General features: G+C 33.3%; 2 protein-coding genes across 2 annotated transcripts; both read right to left on the bottom strand.

Moving 5' to 3' along the window:
- Positions 1–2,103: 2,103 nt before the first annotated feature.
- LOC148608960 (uncharacterized) lies at positions 2,104–7,819 on the bottom strand. Its single transcript, XM_088541890.1, has 6 exons — positions 7,606–7,819; positions 5,211–5,335; positions 4,303–4,417; positions 3,857–3,990; positions 2,846–2,922; positions 2,104–2,239 (listed from the first exon to the last, which is right to left on the bottom strand). Exons 1-6 carry the CDS (start codon positions 7,663–7,665, stop codon positions 2,118–2,120), a joined length of 633 nt encoding a protein of 210 aa, XP_088398016.1. The 5' UTR covers positions 7,666–7,819; the 3' UTR covers positions 2,104–2,117.
- Positions 7,820–9,717: 1,898 nt separating this feature from the next.
- Positions 9,718–19,989, bottom strand: LOC148608959 (uncharacterized). Its single transcript, XM_088541891.1, has 5 exons — positions 19,796–19,989; positions 17,004–17,145; positions 15,886–15,958; positions 10,696–10,812; positions 9,718–9,737 (listed from the first exon to the last, which is right to left on the bottom strand). The coding sequence occupies exons 1-3, from the start codon at positions 19,987–19,989 to the stop codon at positions 15,935–15,937; spliced, it is 360 nt and encodes a 119-aa protein (XP_088398017.1). The 3' UTR covers positions 9,718–9,737; positions 10,696–10,812; positions 15,886–15,934.
- Between the last annotated feature and the right edge of the window lie 1,406 nt (positions 19,990–21,395).

Genomic DNA, 21,395 nt, shown 5'->3' with positions numbered 1-21,395 from the left:
GTCTGTATGATTGATAAAACACTCTCGTCCTAAAATGTATGAAATATTTGTTGCTGGATGTTTAACTGCAACCAGTCAATATCAATCGAGAGCTATGTAACTAGAAGAATGAGGAGCTAAACACAAGCATTTTTTATACAACCAAAAATATGCTTTCGTATAATGGTATGGCACAGTCTTCGTTGTCCGTGTCGCCGTCGTCACAGTATTATAACAAGATTCCAAACTACAAAAAGGCGGTTGGTATTGACCTTGGGGGTTATAGCCCCAATGGTTTAGGGGACAAAATAAGTATTTCATATATTATAACTATAGAACTCTAGATGTGAATGGATCTTTACTAAGTGCCATACCACCACAGGAAGACTTGGATTGGTTTGGTGGGTTAAGACTTGAATCTTTTGTTAATTGAGGACCTGAAACAAGCACTTTAATATCTTATGTTCAGAGACTTGTTTGATTAAAAGTGAATGATCTAATATAAAGTTTACTACAAGATGTCATACCAGAAAAGGGAAAACAAGGATTGACTTTTGGTATAACTTCAGTAAAAGGGAATGGATCGCTTTGAAATTGTGCCATACCCTCAAAGGAAGGTTGGAATTGTTTTTGTTGGATTTGAGCTATTTAGGATTACGCGGTCAAAATGTGAACACTTCTATTTTGGCAAAATTCATATCCTGTGTCAAATATCTAATCGTAGTCATAATTCAAAGCTGTATCAAGTTCTAATGGTGTCCATTCTTGCTCCAACTGTTCAGGGTTCGACCTGTGCCCTCCTAAGCATGTTGTTTTTTATACAACAAAAATGGGTAATAGACATTTGCAATTTTAGAAACCAAAAGAATTTTCAATGATCTTAAAAAATGAAAAAGTTACGATGATTTAAAGTTGATGCCCCATGCCACCCAATGGACTTTTTGCCAACCAATCACAGGTAAGTGATGACATCACGAAGAACTCTCCTATTTGTGTACGGGTAATAACTTCAGTATTTATTATAATTATTGCAATATGATCTGATTAATGAGGGGTGATTAACAGTCCTAAAAAATAATAAAAAAAAACCAAGTCCAAAAGTGTTATATTCACATTATAAATGTTAAAACTACCATCAAATTCTCCAATCAAAACTTGCTTTGATAGGATCAATTACATGACATTGTGGTGATGAACAGTCACATTGTTTGATAGTGTAAAGTGAAGAAAAAGACCCATACTTAAAGTAAAATATTTCAAATAGAAATGGCAGTGAAACTGTGTATAAATACAAGTGGTGACAAACAATTCTACAAAGTTTGAACAAAATCTTGTCAGTAGACTCGTAGAGTGTTTCTGTAATATTACATGCTAAAGACTTAGAAGTCTTATAATTCATAAAATCTGTCAAATAAAAAAGGCAATAAATCATGATCAGGTACCTGGTACATATTGTGTATCAAACAATATCAATTTAAGAACATTCTTAATTTATATGGTAACTCCATTCAAAGTTGGAATTTCATGGCATCACAAAGAGCTTAGGATATTCTTCAGTTAACAAGATATATGGCACCTAAGTATGATGCTGACTAATCCAGTTGTGATATTAAGTTTTAGATTGAAAGAACAGGCATATTGCCATCAATCATAAATGAAATTGGCTAATGTCCTTGGCTTTTTTGCCAGCAATAAAGTGCAAAAATAAATGACATTATTTTGCATCAGTATTTAAAGAAATATGGTAAGGAATAATGATAATATACAATACCAATTAGTCATAACTTGATATAATGTGAAAGGTCTAACCATCAACAGTTGATACAACTGCATTTGGATTGCGATAACATGTCTGACTCAGAATAAAAGTTATTAATGACCTTCAAAATTTGACGTTTACATTTAATGATCAAATATTAAAATTTTAATGATAATTCCGTGTATGAAAGAATCACAATAAGTATATGTATCCAAAGAGAATAAAGCAAAAAATTTGAAGATAACAAAGAAACCCAGGATATGATTACAGATCCTGTACTCATAAAAATCCAGTTGTAACACCCTTAACCATTTTATGTTGTAGTGTGTTGAACCACCATTCCACTATAGCTTAACAAACAACAATTATATTAAATAATTTAATTCCAATCATTTTCATCATCTTCATCACTGTCACTATCGTCATTGTTTTTTGATTTTTTAAAACCAAATATTGTTTTTTTACTTCTGTCTTCCTCATCTCCTGCGTACTCTATTACTCCTGGAAATTAAAGGATATTTCATTAACATGATGTTCATATAAAACTGGCTTCTACAATATAAATGCCCTGTTCTGTATGAAGAAGAAAAGGAATCCCCCTCTTTCCTAACTGAACGTACAAACAAATTACCAGTGAAACACAGGAAGAATTCAGGGAGGGAAATCTATAACACTTAACAAAAACATTATAACTGATGCATGAAGGCTTAAAATGGGAAATGTAAACATTTTTGAAGTATGTAATCATTGTGTCTATTTGCTATCATATAAGGGCAGAGTGTTGTCTTTTGCATTTTCTCAAAAAAAAAAAAAAATAATAATAATAAAAACCCGGTTGATTAAAACCAATGTCCCTTTACTCCATATCTTTTTCAATTGGAAATGGTGACAAACATACTTGACTTGATTCTAAAAGATGCAGTCTCGCTGAATTTTTTTTTTTTTTAAAGAAGCAAAATCGGTGTTCATAATACTTATCATATTCCTTCATTTTCAAGCTGCAATACTTGACATCAGTTATTTACCTGTTCATATTCATTTTTCTCACTTGTGGCAACAGAAAGATACTAATAAGTGATCTAAACCTGTTTTACTTGAATAACTTACCTGATAGCCCAAATCTTTTCTCTAACAAACTTGTCTGAAAATCATCTGTATTTCCCAATTCCTCAAATCCTACTATTCTGAAATTATATTAACACAGATATTGAAATCTCAATGTATAGAAGGTACTGTATGTGTTAGTTAACTCTAACTTAAAAATAAATTAGGCTATGTTGAGATACTGGTAATATTTTTTTTTATTTATGAACAATTTGTATTATGTGAAAATTACAATCAGTCAAGTGGATTACTGCATGATATCATTTAAATTAAACCTCCTATATACAGAATTAACACGGTTCAGGGTTAAAATTTCACATACTGTTGTGTAATTAATCTCTGAATTTCAGTTAAGCATAGAAACACTCGCTTACCAACTACAAGTATACCATATAAACACTTTCTTACCAACTACTTGTATAGCATAGAAACATGTATCAACTTCTTGTATAGCATAGAAACACTCACTTACCAACTACTTACAGCACAGAAACACTTGTCAACTTCATGTATAGCATAGAAACACTCACTTACCAACTACTTATAGCACAGAAACACTTGTCAACTTCTTGTATAGCATAGAAACACTCACTTACCAACTATTTACAGCACAGAAACACTTGTCAACTTCATGTATAGCATAGAAACACTCACTTACCAACTACTTATAGCACAGAAACACTCATCAACTACTTACAGCAAAGAAACACTCACTCATCAACTACTTATAGCACAGAAACACTTGCTCAGCACTTACTTACAGCACAGAAACACTCACTTATCAACAACTTATAGCATGGAAACACTCGCTCATCAACTACTTGCAGCACAAAAACACTTGCTCAGCACTGAAACACACACTTACCAACTACTTATATGCCACAGAAATACTTGCTAATCAACTACTTATTGCATAGAAACACTCACTCATCAACTTACAGCATAGATACACTCACTTACCAAATTACAGTACAGAAACACTCACCAACTACTTATATGGCACAGAATACTTACTTATCAACTACTTGTCCATTGATAAAACAGAACACAGCTGGCAAAGTTCGAATCTTTAATTTCTCCACAAAAAACTTGCAGATTTCTACATTGATCTTTGCAAATTTGGTCTCAAAGTACTTCTTAGATAACACCTAAAATTAACAAGTTTTTAAAGCTGTAATATCTTATGGGCATAAAATCACATTTGTATGACATGGGACATGAAGTCTGACAAAAGTTTGTTGGGTCAGTCAAAGTTTTCACAGATTATATTGGAATTTTCAGGATTTACTTGAGTAAAGCAACAATTATGCATTTCGCTCAGACAAGTTTGAAAACATACACATGGTGTATCAATCTCTATTAAAATGAAATGGGGACGTAAAGAGACAAAAAGCAATGATACTTATAATATCTGTTAAAAAAAAATATAATAAACACAAATATAAGAAGTTTTCATTTACCTCTAAATGGTTATCCATTATTGAACACCTTCTAAAATCAGCATGGTAAAACTGAACTACACATTTTTTCTCTGTTGTGGTTAAGTCTAAAAATTTCTTTTCCTCTGCAAGTTCTCTGAAAAAAATAATGTTCTGATAAAATAAAGATGCTAATAAATGTAATTAAAACAACCCAAAACAACAAGAGAACACAACTTTCAAGAGAAACAACCCAAACACAACAAGAGAACACTACACACAGGAGAAACAACCTAAAAACAACGAGAGAACACTACACTCAGGAGAAACAACCCGAAAATAACAAGAGAACACTACACTCAGGAGAAACAACCCAAAAACAAAAAGAGAACACAACTTTCAAGAGAAACAACCCAAAAACAACAAGAGAACACTACACTCAGAAGAAACAACCCGAAAACAACAAGAGAACACTACACTCAGAAGAAACAACCCAAAAACAACAAGAGAACACTACACTTAGAAGAAACAACCCAAAAACAACAAGAGAACACTACACTCAGACAACAACACAACAAACATTGGACAGGCATACACAATAAATGGGCATTGGTTTTGTAATAAATTTCACAAAAGATAAAAACATTCTGTTACAACAATACTTGACAAGATACATTTATATCTATATATTACATGTATATCTTTTAAGGTGCACATGTACTGAGATACTCAGAAATTAAATACATTGTAGACACACAATTTGGCCCAATTTCTTTTACTGAGCTTAATTTTTTTCTCATTTAGAAAAACCTTAACCCATTTTATTTTGGATTTATTTGTGTAACAAACTGGTTGCATTTCGTTTTAGCACAATACAGTTATATACAACAGATTACATAGCAATGAATAGTGATTTTTTAAACAAATGAATATAAAGTGTTATGGCTTACGAGTATTGGCCATGGTCCTTTTGTTTCATGTCATGAAATGTAGCTGCCTGTTTTTTCAATTGTTCTATTCTGGCCTCTCTGATGTATGCTGGAAGTTCTCCATTTTCAAGTTCATCAAGGAGTTCCTACAAAGAGTCATATACATATTATACATGTATACATGTATATATATATCTCCTGTTTGGGCCAGAAAAAAAAATTCTGTTTAAGGTTACCCTACCTGCCCTACTTTCAGCCTACCCTAGCACATTTTAATGGTATTTTTCATGAAATGATGCTAAACTATCCTTTTCTTGGTTGAGTATTATTTCAGCCAAGAAATCCTCCCATAAAAGTCTATATAAAATTATTTTACCTACATGTACTTCATCCAATATTACCTTAAACATATTTTTTTTGCTTGACCTAGTCAATAAAAAGTAATAACATACATGTACTTTCTTGCCTAAATCTCATAACAAGATTTTATTTAATATTAGATTTCTATACCCTTGAAATGGTTTAAATAAATTAGAACACTTAAATTGGATTATCATCCTTTGAAAGCGTCCAATGATAATCATCTTGCTTCATGCACATGTACATATAATGCCCAAACTTAATCAAAATCCACTGAATGGTTTAGGAAGAGTTGCACTAACAACAACAATGAATGAAATGAATAAATAAATATCTAGAACCCTAGTAACGTGTTCACTCTGAGTGTGTTTGGCTTAGGTCCATTCGCTCTTGGAGTATGTTTGCCCTATATTTAATCTTTAAAAGTTCTTGTTTCACTTATTAATGTCCTGTCATGCATGCTGGATACAGCCCTATCCAAAACAAAAACCCTGGGGAGAACATTGAATTGGTAGAATTAAAGGAAATGAAATAAAAACAATATTGAAAATGGTTACAAATTTTGAAGGAATATCAGATGCTACTTAAACTTCAAAGGATAAGGGGTGCAAGCAGGGAGTGTTATATGAAATAAAGATCCTGGTGCCAGTGAATCATAAATCGTTCAAATCTATTTTGGCTTAAGTTAAATTACTATGTTGACAGTAAGTTAAAGAACAAATCGTGCAGTTATTTTTAATCATTATTTTGACATAATGCTCATGGATGAACTGACGTCTAGGAAGTATTCTTGCGTGGGTAATCAAATTTAAATTCAATTACCACTTGTACATGTTATCAATCAAAATTAAATGATGCACAGACATCTATCACATACAAATGTACATATATGAAATATAGAATCTAAAACGATACTGAGATGATTATAGAAATTTCTAACATCTAGAGAAATTTCATGATCAACATTGACAACCAGCTGAAGTTGTAGATTCTGTTTCTTTCAATTTTTCAAAAAAGATTCAACATCTGTGTCATGACAGAAATTCTAGCTATCGCTTGTCTATGAAGTCAATAGTTGTTACGGGAGAACAACATCAGAAATGTCACAGTGTTGCTTTGACCAAACAGATTTTATAGACAATGCCATACAATCACCACTTTCTATTTTGGCTAATCAATATCTGAGAACCTGAATCTCTTTAGCGACAAATATTTTTCTCATAACTGTCAAGAAGTGTGAAAGTCGGAAAAAAAAATTATGTTGTAAACATACATGTAAAAGTAATTAAAGTTTGTTTTCTCTGCAAAAGCATATGTCTCCTTCTTGTTGCCATGGTTATACATATATAAGATATTCTTGCTTATATTATAAACTATTTTTAGCAAATGGACTTGGGTTGAAAAAGCAAGAAGTCCAACAGATACTACAGCGAACAAGATTCTGGGGAACGGACCTGGAGACACAGATATACATATAGCAGAGATTGTTGGAATCCTAGAAAACTGAAATATCAGATAAACATACCACATTGGTATATATGTTAATCAGGACTGGGACTTTATGTTACACTGTCTTATCTGAGGTTGTACATATACATGTATACTCTAAAGATTCTATTCCATGGAACACATACATTTGTGTACATTAATAGGTACAACATGCCATAGTGTTTGAAACCTATGACATAAATTACCAAGTCCAAGGTAAATACAAGTGTGAATGATACAATTTATATTTTACTTGAATCAATGAATTAGTCATCCACAAGTTTAACACTAACAGCTTAATTATAACAACAGGATTGAAACGAACAAATTTAAAACCTGGAGATGAGTTTTACCAAAAGATTGTACATATCTTTTTTAAAATTACACATCGGTTTCCTAGGAACGACTTAATTATTTTCGAAACAATTAGAATCATGTGTAAACAAAGTCGATGGAACGTCAAACAACTAAAATTACAGAAGGGAAAATATATGTAGTACTCATATAAACCTGGGCAAATATGATAATTGCCCAAATTGGATAGACCTTAGTAAAAATTCAATCAAACCTCTTCGGCCAGTGCTTCATCGTTCAATATTTCTTCAGCTCGTGATGTTGTCGTCGCCATTTCTAAACAAGCTATCGTCAAGATCACCTTTGCGTTCACACAATTCCGAATTACACAAGCAGGAACATGTTCATGAAGTTGAAAGTACAATTTTCCCTTATTTTGGAGTCGGATACGGAAAGACTCGGACGAACCGGACCAATGTCAATTCGAACCAAGGGAGATCATTACTGGAGGGTCAGCAGTGAGATGTGATTCAAATACGTTATCCAAAAACATGGCATTAACGTGAACATAAGGATAAAAGACGATCTACACCTGTACATATACAATTAAATGAACAGAATCAAAATATATTTCACATTAAAAAAGAATATAAGACGTCACAAAAAAAAAAACAAAAAAAAAAAAAACAAGTACTATCTTTAAGAAAAGATAACCGACGCATATTCTCTCTTTTTTAATCCCAAATCTGATTGAAATTTTATTTGGTGAACTGTGTGATCACTGTACTACATGTAAGTTTCGTACTTTAATTATTTTATTGGTTCAACACGTGAACTATTTCCAATTCAATTTATAAATTAAAAGTCATCGAAAATATTCCAGACACCAACGCCCCCAATGGAGCCTTAAATTTCACGGCTGTTACCACAGTTCTTCAATGAAATGCGAGGTTGTGAGCTACATCGGTTAACTTGCCATAGTTAAGCATCATGGATGTCACGTGATGTCAAAGCGAACTCAATACCGACTGCGGCGGGAAAAGGCAAAAAACGGGAGTGACATCAGGTGCTCTGGAAGGATAAACATGTCCTGCTCTGCCAGTTGCACCCGTCCAACTGCAAGTCAGAATAATCCAGTAACATAATCCAACAATACAGCTCCGCGATACGTGTCAAACACTATTCACACTATATATGGCGAAATCATTCATTTCAAGTAAGTATCATGATGTAAACAACATGAAAATTGTGAAAAATTATCAGAATTTGACAAAATTAGATTACAGTAATTAAAAAAATCACCATAATACAAACGTAATTATCAATTATTTTTTTTAAACCGCCAAACTTCGATCTTGAACCTGATATCACAAAGCAATAAATTGTGCTATAAAAATAATATCGTCCCAAATGTACTGTAAGATTTCAAAAGAAATTAACTGTATCTCTCTCTTTCGACGACCCAACACTATATATATCATGACGTTTCCAAATAAAAAATAAAATGAATTTAATCGAAAATATTAATATTTACTTTTGCCTGACATGATTTACTCGTTAAACTTTGATACTAAAATTAAATGATAAGGAATCAGCGACAGTTATATTTTTTCGCTCTATTTCAAATAACCTCAATCACGTGTGTACACTTAAAAACAACCTGCGTAGGTTATTTAGTGTGCACCACGTTGACTGAGGTTATTTATTCATAGACCAAAAAATATAACAGCCATTCCTTGAATAATACAAGTCTACGTTACACTAGTACCGATACATAATATAACTTTCTTACTGATAGAAGATGAATAATTTTTCCAGAACCCTGGACCCTATAAAAGCTTCATTAAATTACGATGATTTTAATTTTTGAAACTAAGAGTTCTCCAGAAAATCAAAGAGCTATATACTTTTTCTTCCACCCTTCTCAAGTTACATTTGAAGATATGTTTTGTCTATATTTTAAATTTAACCTTAGTCACTTGCGAATATCGTATCGTTTTAACACTGCCTACTCATGATTCCACTTAAGACTCGACGAAACATAAGATGTAACTATTTTCAGTGATACATTTATTATCTATGATAACATTTAAATGCGGAATATTGTCCTACAAAGTATACCTAGAACACTGAGTTCATTTTCAAGGCATGCGTTAAATTGCACAGTCTAAATTTTAACCTTAGGACGAAGATATAGAGCAGATCTTCCAAGAACCATCGACCGCTTCCAAGAGCTTGGAGTGCATAGATGCGCTGGTAACATGCACAAATTTCTGTTTTTATCCATTTTCATTAAATCAAAGTCTATATTGTTTAAAACAGGAAAAATATTCCACATGAACTTCTTTACATCTGCTTCCTTGCTATACAAAGGGATTCGAACAGATTTTCCATCATTTGCATGTCCTAAAATTAAAAACAATATGCAGGTAAGGTAAAGAAGTTCCTGCTTTAAAATAATTGCACTGACAATGAGAGTGAATATATTTCATAGTTATTAAAACTTGCATATAAATATGAACTGAAAATAGTGTTCGTTGACGATTTTAAATTTAACAGACAAATGTGGGTCGAAGTTTTTGCTATTTTTTGGTCCCAGTCAATAAGTGTTCGTGCATATAATTTTAACGTTGTCCGTCATTCCGTCCAACTGCAACGACCAGTTTTCTGGACTTTTTTCTAAACGCCTTGAGATATTGAGGTGCATACAATTTAAGTTTTGTTTCGGATACCTGATTTTTTTATGGAGTTGTGTCCCTTTAAATAAAAAAAAAGAAAAAGAAATCTGTGAGCGATGGCACAGTAGTGGTACCCCGCTTTCAACCATAAACAAAGTTCTCGGTTAACAGGAAGTTGTTGTCGAAATTTTCCGAAGATGTATCCCACCATATGTTATACATACAGGAAGAATATATTTTAAGACTTCAAGCCGCTGTAATGAGTAGTCGCTGAGAAAACTGCCGGAAAAAAAGTGTTACGGAAACACGGACAATGGTAAAACAATATACCCCTATCATTCGGAGCTGGGGTATAAAATTACGACCAGTTTTCCCGAATTTGTTTTAAAAACTTTTTTGTGTATGATTTTATGAGGCCGTTAAAGCATGGATTTTTGTTGAATTCTTTAAAGTACTGTAAGTGTAAACGTATGTAACATGCAATCAGAATAACACATTCATATGTTATGCTTTGATGGATTTCCTACATTTGACTGCAGGCGGGGGATTCATGTTGTAGTGTAGGTTATTAAGAAATGTTTTCTCTCACCAGTTAAAGAAAAATCAAAACATATCTTATATCTACTGTAAAAGTGGTTTAATTTGTCATATCATTATGTGATCACATTTTCATTAATCAAACTCACCCAAACCGACATTTATTGAGTCTTCAATCACCCTTCTTGAGACAACTAAGGTTCCTGGATCATGTAAGCAGGTAATCTTCACCCTATAGTAACATCGGCTTGGTTGTAATGAATCTTCTGGAAAAGATAAGGAATAGATTTATTATAGTAAGAAATCTTATCACAGCCTTGATTCCAAGGTTTATATTGCATTTAAAATTGAGTTGTAAATTTAAATCTTGTCTATATATATATATAAAGAGACAAATACACATGAGTGACATGAAGCAGCTTCTCTTAAAATAGGAAAAACCCAGCAAAGCAATTAATAGAAACATTAAGAAACATTAGAATTACTACAACAGCAGTAAAAGGATGATATTTACATATGGTTAAAAACAAAAGACTCATAAGCGGTTGAACCGCTCACGTTGTTCATTTGTCGCTTTCATGGGTACTAACTCTAACAAGAGTCATCCTAAAACTTCAACTCATAAAGAATTGTAAAGATCATTGCATCAATGGAAATTTTTTTTTATCTGTTATGGTTTCCGAGATATTGGCTAAATCACAGGGCTTGCTCCCACTATCAAATATGCAGCCCCACTAGTATAATCTACACTCAATTTTATATCTCCCACTCTACTACACTCCTTTACAAAGCAAGTCTTGACACTCCTCTTTCTGACCCTACCTCATCATTATACAGACTTGTTGCCATCATTTTTGATATTGGTTTCCACAGATCCTTTAAATCAGTTTATATGAAAAGTCAAGAAGAAGAAAAACGATAATTTCTTCCACTACCGTTTGTCAACAAAGGTATAGATGCAAATAATTTGGTTAACATCCTCCATCACAAAAACGTTACCAACAAAATTCCCCCATATTTCAAAGACAAATCCATACCAATTATTTCATATTCCTGTACTTCACCTATTGCATTCAAAAAAAATTTCAATTATAAAAGGCTATTGCAGAACCTCGAGATTGAGTACTTCAAGACCAAACCACCTGACTGTTCTTGCAAAATCTCTCCATTCAAGTATGGTCCTTCCGGTATCGTCGTTACGGGAGATTTAATCATATTCGAAAACGAATTTCTGCGTAATATCCTTTCTAAAGGTCCCAAATACCGTGAACCACGCTCCATAAATTGCAATCATAACTTTCAAGTTCTTATGGATGCGATGGAGGACTATGTAAGAAAATGGATATAACGAGAACAAGAAGACATTGATTCTCTGTCAGGGTGTTTGAAGGCCGTGAGGTCTTTAATTTTGAAACGAATGAAAGTTTTACGTAGGTCAGTGAGTGCCAATGCTACATCAATTTTCAAAGACCCCGATGCAATAGTGATATATTCGATTTCATTTGAAAAAAAAATGGGTTGAAGCGAGGTAACCCCAAATCTGGGATCATCCTTTTGTAGGAGTAATCAAGGGAACCAAGGTTCTAGCGGTAATCAAAAAAATGTAATTCAGCGTCCCCTGCTTTCCTAGAAACACCCAACGAGTTGCTCAAAAAAAGCCAAGTCCGGGGTAGACAAACGAGGAAAGGAAAACTATGACACATTGAACAAATAAGTTTTCATGGAGCAGATGGATACACCGTAACGATCCACGAGTTCATGATGACGACCATAAAACTTCAGTAGTGATGACTTCAATCTTGTAGTAACATAACCCTGTTCCAGAAGCCTATTTGTTAGAATTCTAGCGCGATACAAACAGTCTGTGTAGTTCCGGCAAGCTCTGGCATAACGTATGACTTGAGATATGAACATTCCATACGCAGGTGCTGAAGGGATGTTGCCACAGATGAAAGGAAAGTTGACAATTCTGAAAGAAAAGTCATCACGTTTGTCGTAAAGTTTGGCCAATAGTTTTCCTTTACCATCGATTTCTAGGTGAAGAACAAGATATGAGGCCGACTTCACAGTGTCTGTAGTACCCTTCATCTCAAATTCTTTGGGTAGATGCGATGTATCAAATCCCCGAAATTAGAATTGTTTAAAGATAATACGTCATCTATATAGCGGAAGCTGAGATTAAAGGATCTAGCTAAACGATATTCTTTCTTTCGGATGAGTTCAAGTGTAAAGTAAGCCTCAAAAGTGTGAAGGAATAGGTCAGCAAGTAGAGGAGCACAATTTGTACCCATTGGAATGCCGACCATTTGTTGAAAAACGCGTCTACTACACTGGACAAATATGTTGTCTGTTAAAAATTCCAGCATTTTGTAAACATCTTCTGTATATTTGGAAGATGATTTGGAATTATTTCTTACAAAGTACGAGGAATCTCTACAAAGAACTATATATTTGTATTTAGGTGTACCATCTTTCTTTTGAAAAACAACGATGTGTAATGTTTTTTAAGTCGGGATTTTAACTGAGTACGGGGAATAGAAGTATACAGTGTTGAAAAATCATAGGTATTAATGCTATTATATTCTGATAATAGTCTTGAACTGATTGTCTCCAAAAGATCATTCGATTTTTTCTGGATCCACATTGAATTAATACCACTACGGGAGTAACAAGTGTTGTGGTAGGACTGCAGACCCTCTTTGAAAGCTGTGAGTTTTGAAGTTAAAAGTTTTGAAAGAGGTTTGGTGGTACATTTTGCAGATCCAGCTATGTAACGTTGTTTGTATGGATTCTTGTGGAGTTTAGGAATCAAGTACATAGACGGTAAATCACAATCATATGTTAAAAAGGCTGGAAACACCAAATTTTGTGCAGTTTTTCACTCTTTTAAATATTTTGTGTATAATGGTCAGTCACAACTCGTGTAAAATATCACGAGTCAACATATGTGTGACCACTTCCGTTCTACACAAAACCCATCTTAAAAATTGCAGAAATGTTAAAAGTTAAAGGTTTTTGTAAAAGTTACATAAATACATTCTGTTATTTCTTGAATAACGTCATAAATCTCGTCAAAAACATCTTATATTCTGTTCGTGCGAGCAGTTTACTCTACTACTACCTAGAAATCAGCTTTAATAGAATGTTCAAAAATGCCAAAATTAAGCGGCCAAAAGGGGTCCTTACCACACTTTCTCCTTTGTGTTCCTATTATCATCGCAATTCAGTAAATTCACAAAATGCGAATCACATGAAGAGAAAAAAAACGCCGAGATTTTATTCAATTATCCAAGTATTTATAAATAACAATGAAAGTGTTTGTAAAGTTTGTCTTTTTAAGATATTGATAGGTAAAATTTAGTTGAAATGCACCATGGAAAAATGGTAGGAAAGTTTTCTCACACCTTTTCACTTTAGGTAGGCACAAAATTACAGATGCTTCATGCTTAGATGTATTGAATATATTTAAGTTTAATAAAAAAAAAACTAAATAAAAACAAACAAACAAACAAAAAAAAAATAATAAAACAAAAAAATAAATAAAATAAAACAAAAAAAAACCCCAAAAACAAAACAAAAAAAAAAGTTGAGAATAATGATATACCACCCATTGCCTGATTTTTACACAGAATCGTACTGATGCATTTGTATAGGGATGTCAAGGTCGCAGTAGTTCCATTTTTTGGTCCAAGCGATTGTAGAAATATGGAGTTTGAATGTTCAAATCATTGTGATTATTTAATTAGAAGTATTTGATGATGTTATCTGTGTTTATTCATTAAATTTTAAATCGGACTTTTTGTGTGTGTCTGTTTTCGTTGTCCGGTCTTTGTCCCTGTATTTCGTTTTATTTTATTTCCGCTGCCATCCTGGTTCTCTTGATTACTCTCTCACATGGACCTTTGATTCAGATGAGCTAATAATTACTAGGCAACCAGGCGAACCGTACATTGAACTCACTGGAAAGTTGGACAATGCAAACCCAGCAGACCATTATTCAACTTCCACTAAAAAATAAATCGATCAATAGAATGTATGTCCAAGTCATGAACTTGCTCCGTAGTTGTCCTTTGTCAGTTTTTGTATTTCTATATACTGAATTTCAATATTGGCTTAAACAAGTTGTATTTGAAAACCATGTCTTCCATTGCGATTCAACTAAACGCTAGAAGATATTTTTTTTCAAAAGAAATGCATATTATAATCGAAACCTGGTGGCATTTCTAAAAAAAAAGAATGAATGAGATCATTACACGCATTGCTGGATGATGGTCCCCCTTTTTCATTAGTTGGAAAATATAAAATATTATCTAATGGCAGAATTGATGTGAAACAGTTGTTTCAGAAAATATTGAAGCATCAAATCAGAAGGATAGCTCAGAAATATCAGAATGTAAAGACATGACCAAAAGAAAAAAAAACAGGAAAGAAAGACGACCCAAAATAAACAAAATGTAGACAACATAATACAGTACAATTACACTGAAGATAAGTAAAACAAGACAGCCCAAGGCTCACAAAAACAGAGACTGACACGAGATGCTCCGGGAAGGTAAGCACATTCTGCCCGACCAACACCATCAGTCACATTGCAAGTAATTCGTTAAGCATCGATGGGTTGTCAATCCAGTAAAACGTGATTTTTTTTGTCTTATCTGGGATACAGAAAAATCATCCCTGTCAGTCAAACTGTGATGACGACCATAAAACTTCCGTGATGATAACAAAAGCCGAGTATACACCTGTCGTACAGGCATATTTAACAGCATTCTTCCTCAACTAAGAAGTCATTGTACAAATCACATTTTCGACTTAAACAGGTCATATTTCATATGTAATATGAACTCCACAAGCTGGTATATTGCCACCGAGAAAGGGAAAGTTTATAATTGGAAAGTAATTATCATCACGTTTGTAATAAAGTTTCGATTTCAAACGCCATGTCATCTATGTATAGGTTAGGGTCTAGGTATGAAGTAGACTAAAGTATATCAGTTGTCTCTCCGTATGGGTATATCAAATCTTAGTAATTCTAGTTATTCAGAGATAATACAGTAACATTATCTATATTCATGACTGGACTAGTCTATTCTTTTTTTTCTGTAGTAGCCCTTATATAACTTATCATTATACAGAAAAGAAACAGGCCGACCAATAGTAACGGTAAGTTTGTTGTCATAGTTATTCCAATTGTCTGTTAGAACATCTGTCACGAAAACCGAACGTCTACGGACGACACTGACGACAGCGCCCTACTATTATACAACATATAATTACGGTCGTATAAAAATACACAAGTTATACTCTAGCTTATATTATAATGTTGTTTGATATCATACAAAAGTATAAACTATAATGCAATACACCGTCACCCAATCCTCTTCTACATCACAATATTTGAAATGTGAGATCCTGAAAAATATATATTAGGTCAATGTAAGTACTGGCAATTATAAACAAATATCTTATTTAGCGAGAGCAACAGAAGAGAAACTAAGACACAAATAATATTTAAAATTAAATATAGAGATGGAAAGAATTAACAAGGCATCAACAAAAATGAGCCTCTGGAATTGCTAATGTTATTTCTGGCTACTTCATGATAAGAAAATTGTAACGAAAAAGTTTGATCATGGCGATCAATGAGAATTATTTCAAACGACCTTTTGAAGCAATGACTATAATGATTATACCGTTAGAAAAACATTTTCCTTTATTTTACAAAAAAGTGTAGAATTTGAGATATGATAACTCTAAATCATAAGTTTAGACGTTTTTGACAAGAGATTAGTTCACTTTTTCCCCTTGATGTGAAATGCAATAAAAGTTTGTGAAACTGAAAGCCTTATGTAGTTCAAGGCAATACATCGACAATAAATTCAGTTCGCCATTAAATTGTGTTGGGGTCTTCCTGGCCATAAATATATACACGACAATCTACATATACTTTATATAAAATTTAGCAATCACAAAAAATACAGTCATCAAATGTAATATATCAAAACACGTAGACGAGAAGAGCAACTTCGCACAAGACGTTACATTGAATTTCTCTTACTTCGTTCAATCTAATGTAGTGACAAGTAGTTCAGACTAAATTCATACAAAATCTCAAATCGAGGATTTCCTCAAATCTTTCCTTATCTCGAATTTTTGCCAATCGGCTTGCTTGAAATTTAAAATTTGAGGAAATATGAAAGGATTTGAGGAAAACTCCGCCTGATATCATATACTAGTATATACATGTACATAATCAAATATATATTCTATCAAAATGACATTTCAACTTCGTACATTACATATTTTGACAAAAAAACTGCTTTATGGTAAAAAATGCAATAAGACACAGTACAGTCTTAAATGAGAAGAAAATGAAAGCGATAATTTCAATTTCTAGTAAAATGTAAAACATTGGTATGTTAAATATAATATTGACTTGTAAACCAAATGTATTTACCTGAGTTTTGAGACCAGATTTGGCCATGATGTAAATGTTATCATTTGTAGATAGAGATAGTAATCTTTCCCCGGTAGGTATAAAATCGGGATATACTTCATCCACTGGATACAAACGTTTAGTCTTCATCGTCCCTTTTGTGCTGCAACGGAAGAAATAGCAATTGTCAAAATCATAAAACTATCTATTAACTGATACTTAATTTACCACTAACACTTTCTGACTAAGATTTAATCCTTGCCTTATGCTCAAGTGAAGACATCTTCCCAAAGCTTTTGAACAACTTTCTAACAGTGGACTATATCTCAGTGGCTGGAACACCCTCTTTGTTAGCCAATATCTTCGTGGTAGGAGCACCCCTTTGTTAGCTAATATATCAATGGCTGGAGCACCCCCTTTGTTAGCCAATTTTATTGATTTTACGAAAAATTTCGGAAAAAGTGAAAGTAGTAGCCTGCAACCCCCTTTTTATAAATTTCACGATCGGACCCAGTATTACGTATCAATTTACAATTAAATATCAATTAGATTTTAGAAGTTACTTAACACTGATAGGGACAGACAGATAAAATAACCTCCAAATTAAAAGTACAAAAAAACTAAACAAAGTGATACCCCGCACTACATGTGGACTATTCACTCAAACTACTCAAAGTAGGACTACCATAGAAACATTTTTAGTTATTGTGCCAAAACTGGAAAACACCACTATTTTTATGAATTAATTTTAAAAACTCGAAAACGAAAAAATGCGGTTCCTACTATGAATATATACAATTTCTCAAAGTTTCACTTTAATTGGTGTAAGCATTTTGAGTTACTAGACGAAAACTAGCGAAACGTACCGAGGAGATTAAAAATATGTCTTCTAACCTTTACTTACGGTGGCATAAAAAGACTTAATGCTCAACACTGGAAAAAAAGATTTTCTCGTTCATTTCAGACATTGAAAAAAATTGAACTAAATTGACACAAACAACTGAAGGAGTTAGAAATGTGGTTTTAATGCTAATTCCACAAGAAGAAACATTTAGGCATTACAATATCTATCTATTTAATTTGTCCGACCTATCCTGTCGAAAACTCACACTTCAGTATTGTTGGGATGGGGTTTCAACTAACAAATCCACTGACAGTTTGCAGTCTATACAATAAAATAGTTATACCAACGGTTCTTTATGGCAGCGAGTTATTGAATAATTGTACTCAGAAGGACATATGTGAACTAAACATTTTCCAACACTTTACGTCGTGAAACATGTACAATGATTCTCAAGAAGAACACGATCTGATATATGCGAAAGCATGCTAAACTTGTCACGTCTTCCATCCGTCGCTGATAAACGTAAACTTATGTTCTTGCAAAAACTTTGTCAATTCAATCCTGATATTCTACCTAAACAATTGTTCATTCACAGACCTTTCCAATACTTCTACAATCCTCAAAGGATACCATTCGGCTTTATTCCTGACATTGTCAAAATCTTAAACAGGTATGGATTACAACTTATCTTCGTCAGTTATGTATATTCTGGTAATTTCCCATCAAAGTTAAGTTGGAAAAATATTGTATCACAAGCCGTAGACGACACCAAAGAATCTGACAAAATTTAAAGAATGCAAGGTGGTTCCGACTTCAACAGATTCAATGGACTTCTAGAACTTGGAATCCCGGCGACTATATGGAAATATGAACTACTTTCGGCTAAAGAGCTACGCATTGCAAAGAAAATTTCTAAACTATGGACTTTACCCATGAAGACCGGGAACTGCTCGCTATGCTTATTACATTCAGACAATATTTGTCAGCATCAAATACTGAACTGCTTATCCCTGGGTAACAATCAACATATAATGTACTGTAAACTTTGTGATACCCTCGGTTTTGACGGATTTTAAAATTTCATATATATGGACTACACATCCCAGTGTAACATTCTGCTTGGTACCATCTGGACAGTAGCCGAACCAAATCTCATTCTTTCGGCCAGTGAACCTTTCTTAATGAACAGTGTCATTTAAGGAACGATTTTTCTTTATAAATACTTTATTTATTTTGCACATTGACGAGATTTGTATATGATTTATATGTAACATCTCCTAAGGAGGAATTAAATGAATGAATGAATGAACTTTCATAAGGAGTCATCGTATATCATGCACTATTTATATTGAGAGACAAAAGCTACGATCATTATATTGACAAAATTATATTGAGTTAATACCGCGCTCCGATCAGTATTTGTCTTCCGAGTGATTGTTAATGTATATCCCTGGATGGTGATTCTGGAACGAGATTTCCAATTCCTTCATCGCTTTAGGTTCACAATATGGGTAACAACAAAATTATACCGAACACTATAATTAGACAAGTCCAAAACAAAGCTGGCAAAATACATATTATTACCGCACCGCAGCATGTGGTACCGCAATGGTCCTGACTTGGTACAGGCATTTCAAATGAAATGATGGGTTAAATCTAGGTTTAACAACGCGCTAAAGTTATTTGTTCCATTGCAGCGTGAATTAAATAGGATTTACATGCTATTGCAATGCATGACCCACAAATAACAATTAACCCAAAGTTCTTTCTGTACACAGGGAAATCCCAAAATTTTGATTGTTTACAAAAATGGTTTTGAAACAATGTATTGTCAGAAGAGATACACGCAATCTGCAGTATCAATGTTTGTATTGTTAGGGAACGATAGCAGGTGCCAGGTAATAGTCTAACGTTACCTGGACCTTTTTAGTGGAAAGCAAATGATAGTGAATTTAAAGAATTATCACACCTTAAAAAAGTATACTGGAACGGCGAATCGAAATATTTGGCGAACTTTTTTCTAACCATGTGTTCAATTTCTTCATGACTAGTTTCTTGACTAAATGACACTCTACAGGCGAGCCCAGTCTGTTCTAAATAAGTCCTCTTGTCTCTCCGGGGTATTGGTATGGTCTCCTCAGAAGAATAAGGGAGACAGAACATCTCTTTCTCCCGTAGGTCAGACGGATAGTAGTACCTTTTGGTTCTAGTTAATTGTCTCTCTGAAATCAGTTTAAAACTGTAAATTATTATAAAACGTAACGGAAAATATAAAACAGCCATGTCAGCATGCAATTATCAGAACATGAAATTATATGTATGCATAAAATAAATACAGAATACTACCACTACTTTTAAATGTTTTAGTCTGTATTAAATCATCCCAAAGGAAGTAATTCATAATGCTTGAAATAGTGTGAACATACAAGTGAATATATGTATGTATATTTAAACAATCAATTCTACATATGTACAAGCTACAACCAAACAGCATTCCGCATTGGTGCATTCAAGGAAGTTTCAGTAGTTTGGAACCCCACTTGTGTCAATTTTGTGTAATTTAGGAATAATAAACGACCAAGAAAGCCCGGAACCCACCATCTGAATCTGTGGAGCTACCGTTTAGTTACGACTACGATGTGCTTCACTTTCCTTGTTACAATAAACTGTTTTGCTAGGTTCTTGTCACAGAAATGTAAATTTTATCCTGCATTTTTACATTGAAATTGTGATTTGGTCAACTGGAACAAAGTTAATATCTAGGTCATTTAGTTCTGGTAATTTTAACATGGCATTTGCAGCATTGATGTCTTAAAAAGATAAAAATAAAACAATGGTTATTTGTTCTGAAACTTTCACAGTAATCAGGAATTATAAATATTTCTATGCAAGTAAATTAATTTTTATTGAGTTTGAGGTGTGGAGATTTTTTAACTGTTGACTAAAATGTCGATATATTGAAAGAGTAATCAAGGGAACCAAGGTTATAGCGGTAATCAAAAGAATGTAATCCAGGGACAAAGACCAGACATGGAAAACAGACATTCACAACATGAACACAAAGTAACTAAAATCATACATACAAAGTAACAAAAGTAAATAAGCAACTCGGACTCCACTAAAAACTGGGAACATGGACCAAGTGCACTGGTAGGGTAAGCGTCCTCTGCTTTTCTAGAAACACCCGCCGAGTTGCTCATAAAAAGTCAAGTCCGGGGTAGACAAACGATGAAAGGAAAACTATGACCCGTTGAATACATCAGTTTTTATGGTGCTGATGGATACGTCATAACGATCCACGAGTTCATTATGACGACCATAAAACTTCTGTAGTGAAAACATAATTAGATTTGTCTCAGAATAAACTCATATGGTACATATGAAAGTTTGATTAAGTTATACACAGTCTTTTTGTACTGAAGTTCAGACATTTTAAATAAGTATATTGGTCTAAATATTTCACTAGCTCTGTTTGTGTCTTGGACTTTGCGGTTTTATATTTTATACTGTATTTATCATCATTTCCATCTCCCGTGTTGTATACAGCTTTCCATTAACGATGAATATAA

The sequence above is a fragment of the Perna viridis genome, chromosome 8, assembly GCF_037379345.1.
Source record: "Perna viridis isolate PV_CMFRI_1.1 ecotype Kerala chromosome 8, ASM3737934v1, whole genome shotgun sequence".
NCBI classification, from domain to species: domain Eukaryota; kingdom Metazoa; phylum Mollusca; class Bivalvia; order Mytilida; family Mytilidae; genus Perna; species Perna viridis.
Note: the sequence above shows the minus strand (reverse complement) of the source record. Positions and strands in the feature narration are given on the sequence as shown.

What these genes read in the sequence shown, in the direction of transcription:
- LOC148608960 (XM_088541890.1), bottom strand. Translation starts at nt 7,665, where the DNA reads ATGGCGACGACAACATCACGAGCTGAAGAAATATTGAACGATGAAGCA. An exon ending in TAATGGATAACCATTTAGAG is followed by an intron (nt 3,991 to 4,302) that starts GTAAATGAAAAC and finishes TGTTAATTTTAG; the next exon opens with GTGTTATCTAAGAAGTACTT. An exon ending in AATGGACAAGTAGTTGATAA is followed by an intron (nt 2,923 to 3,856) that starts GTAAGTATTCTG and finishes ATATAATTTCAG; the next exon opens with AATAGTAGGATTTGAGGAAT.
- LOC148608959 (XM_088541891.1), bottom strand. Translation starts at nt 19,989, where the DNA reads ATGTTCTGTCTCCCTTATTCTTCTGAGGAGACCATACCAATACCCCGG. An exon ending in TTCCAGTATACTTTTTTAAG is followed by an intron (nt 17,146 to 19,795) that starts GTGTGATAATTC and finishes CTTCCGTTGCAG; the next exon opens with CACAAAAGGGACGATGAAGA. An exon ending in AATCTGGTCTCAAAACTCAG is followed by an intron (nt 15,959 to 17,003) that starts GTAAATACATTT and finishes TATATTTTTCAG; the next exon opens with GATCTCACATTTCAAATATT.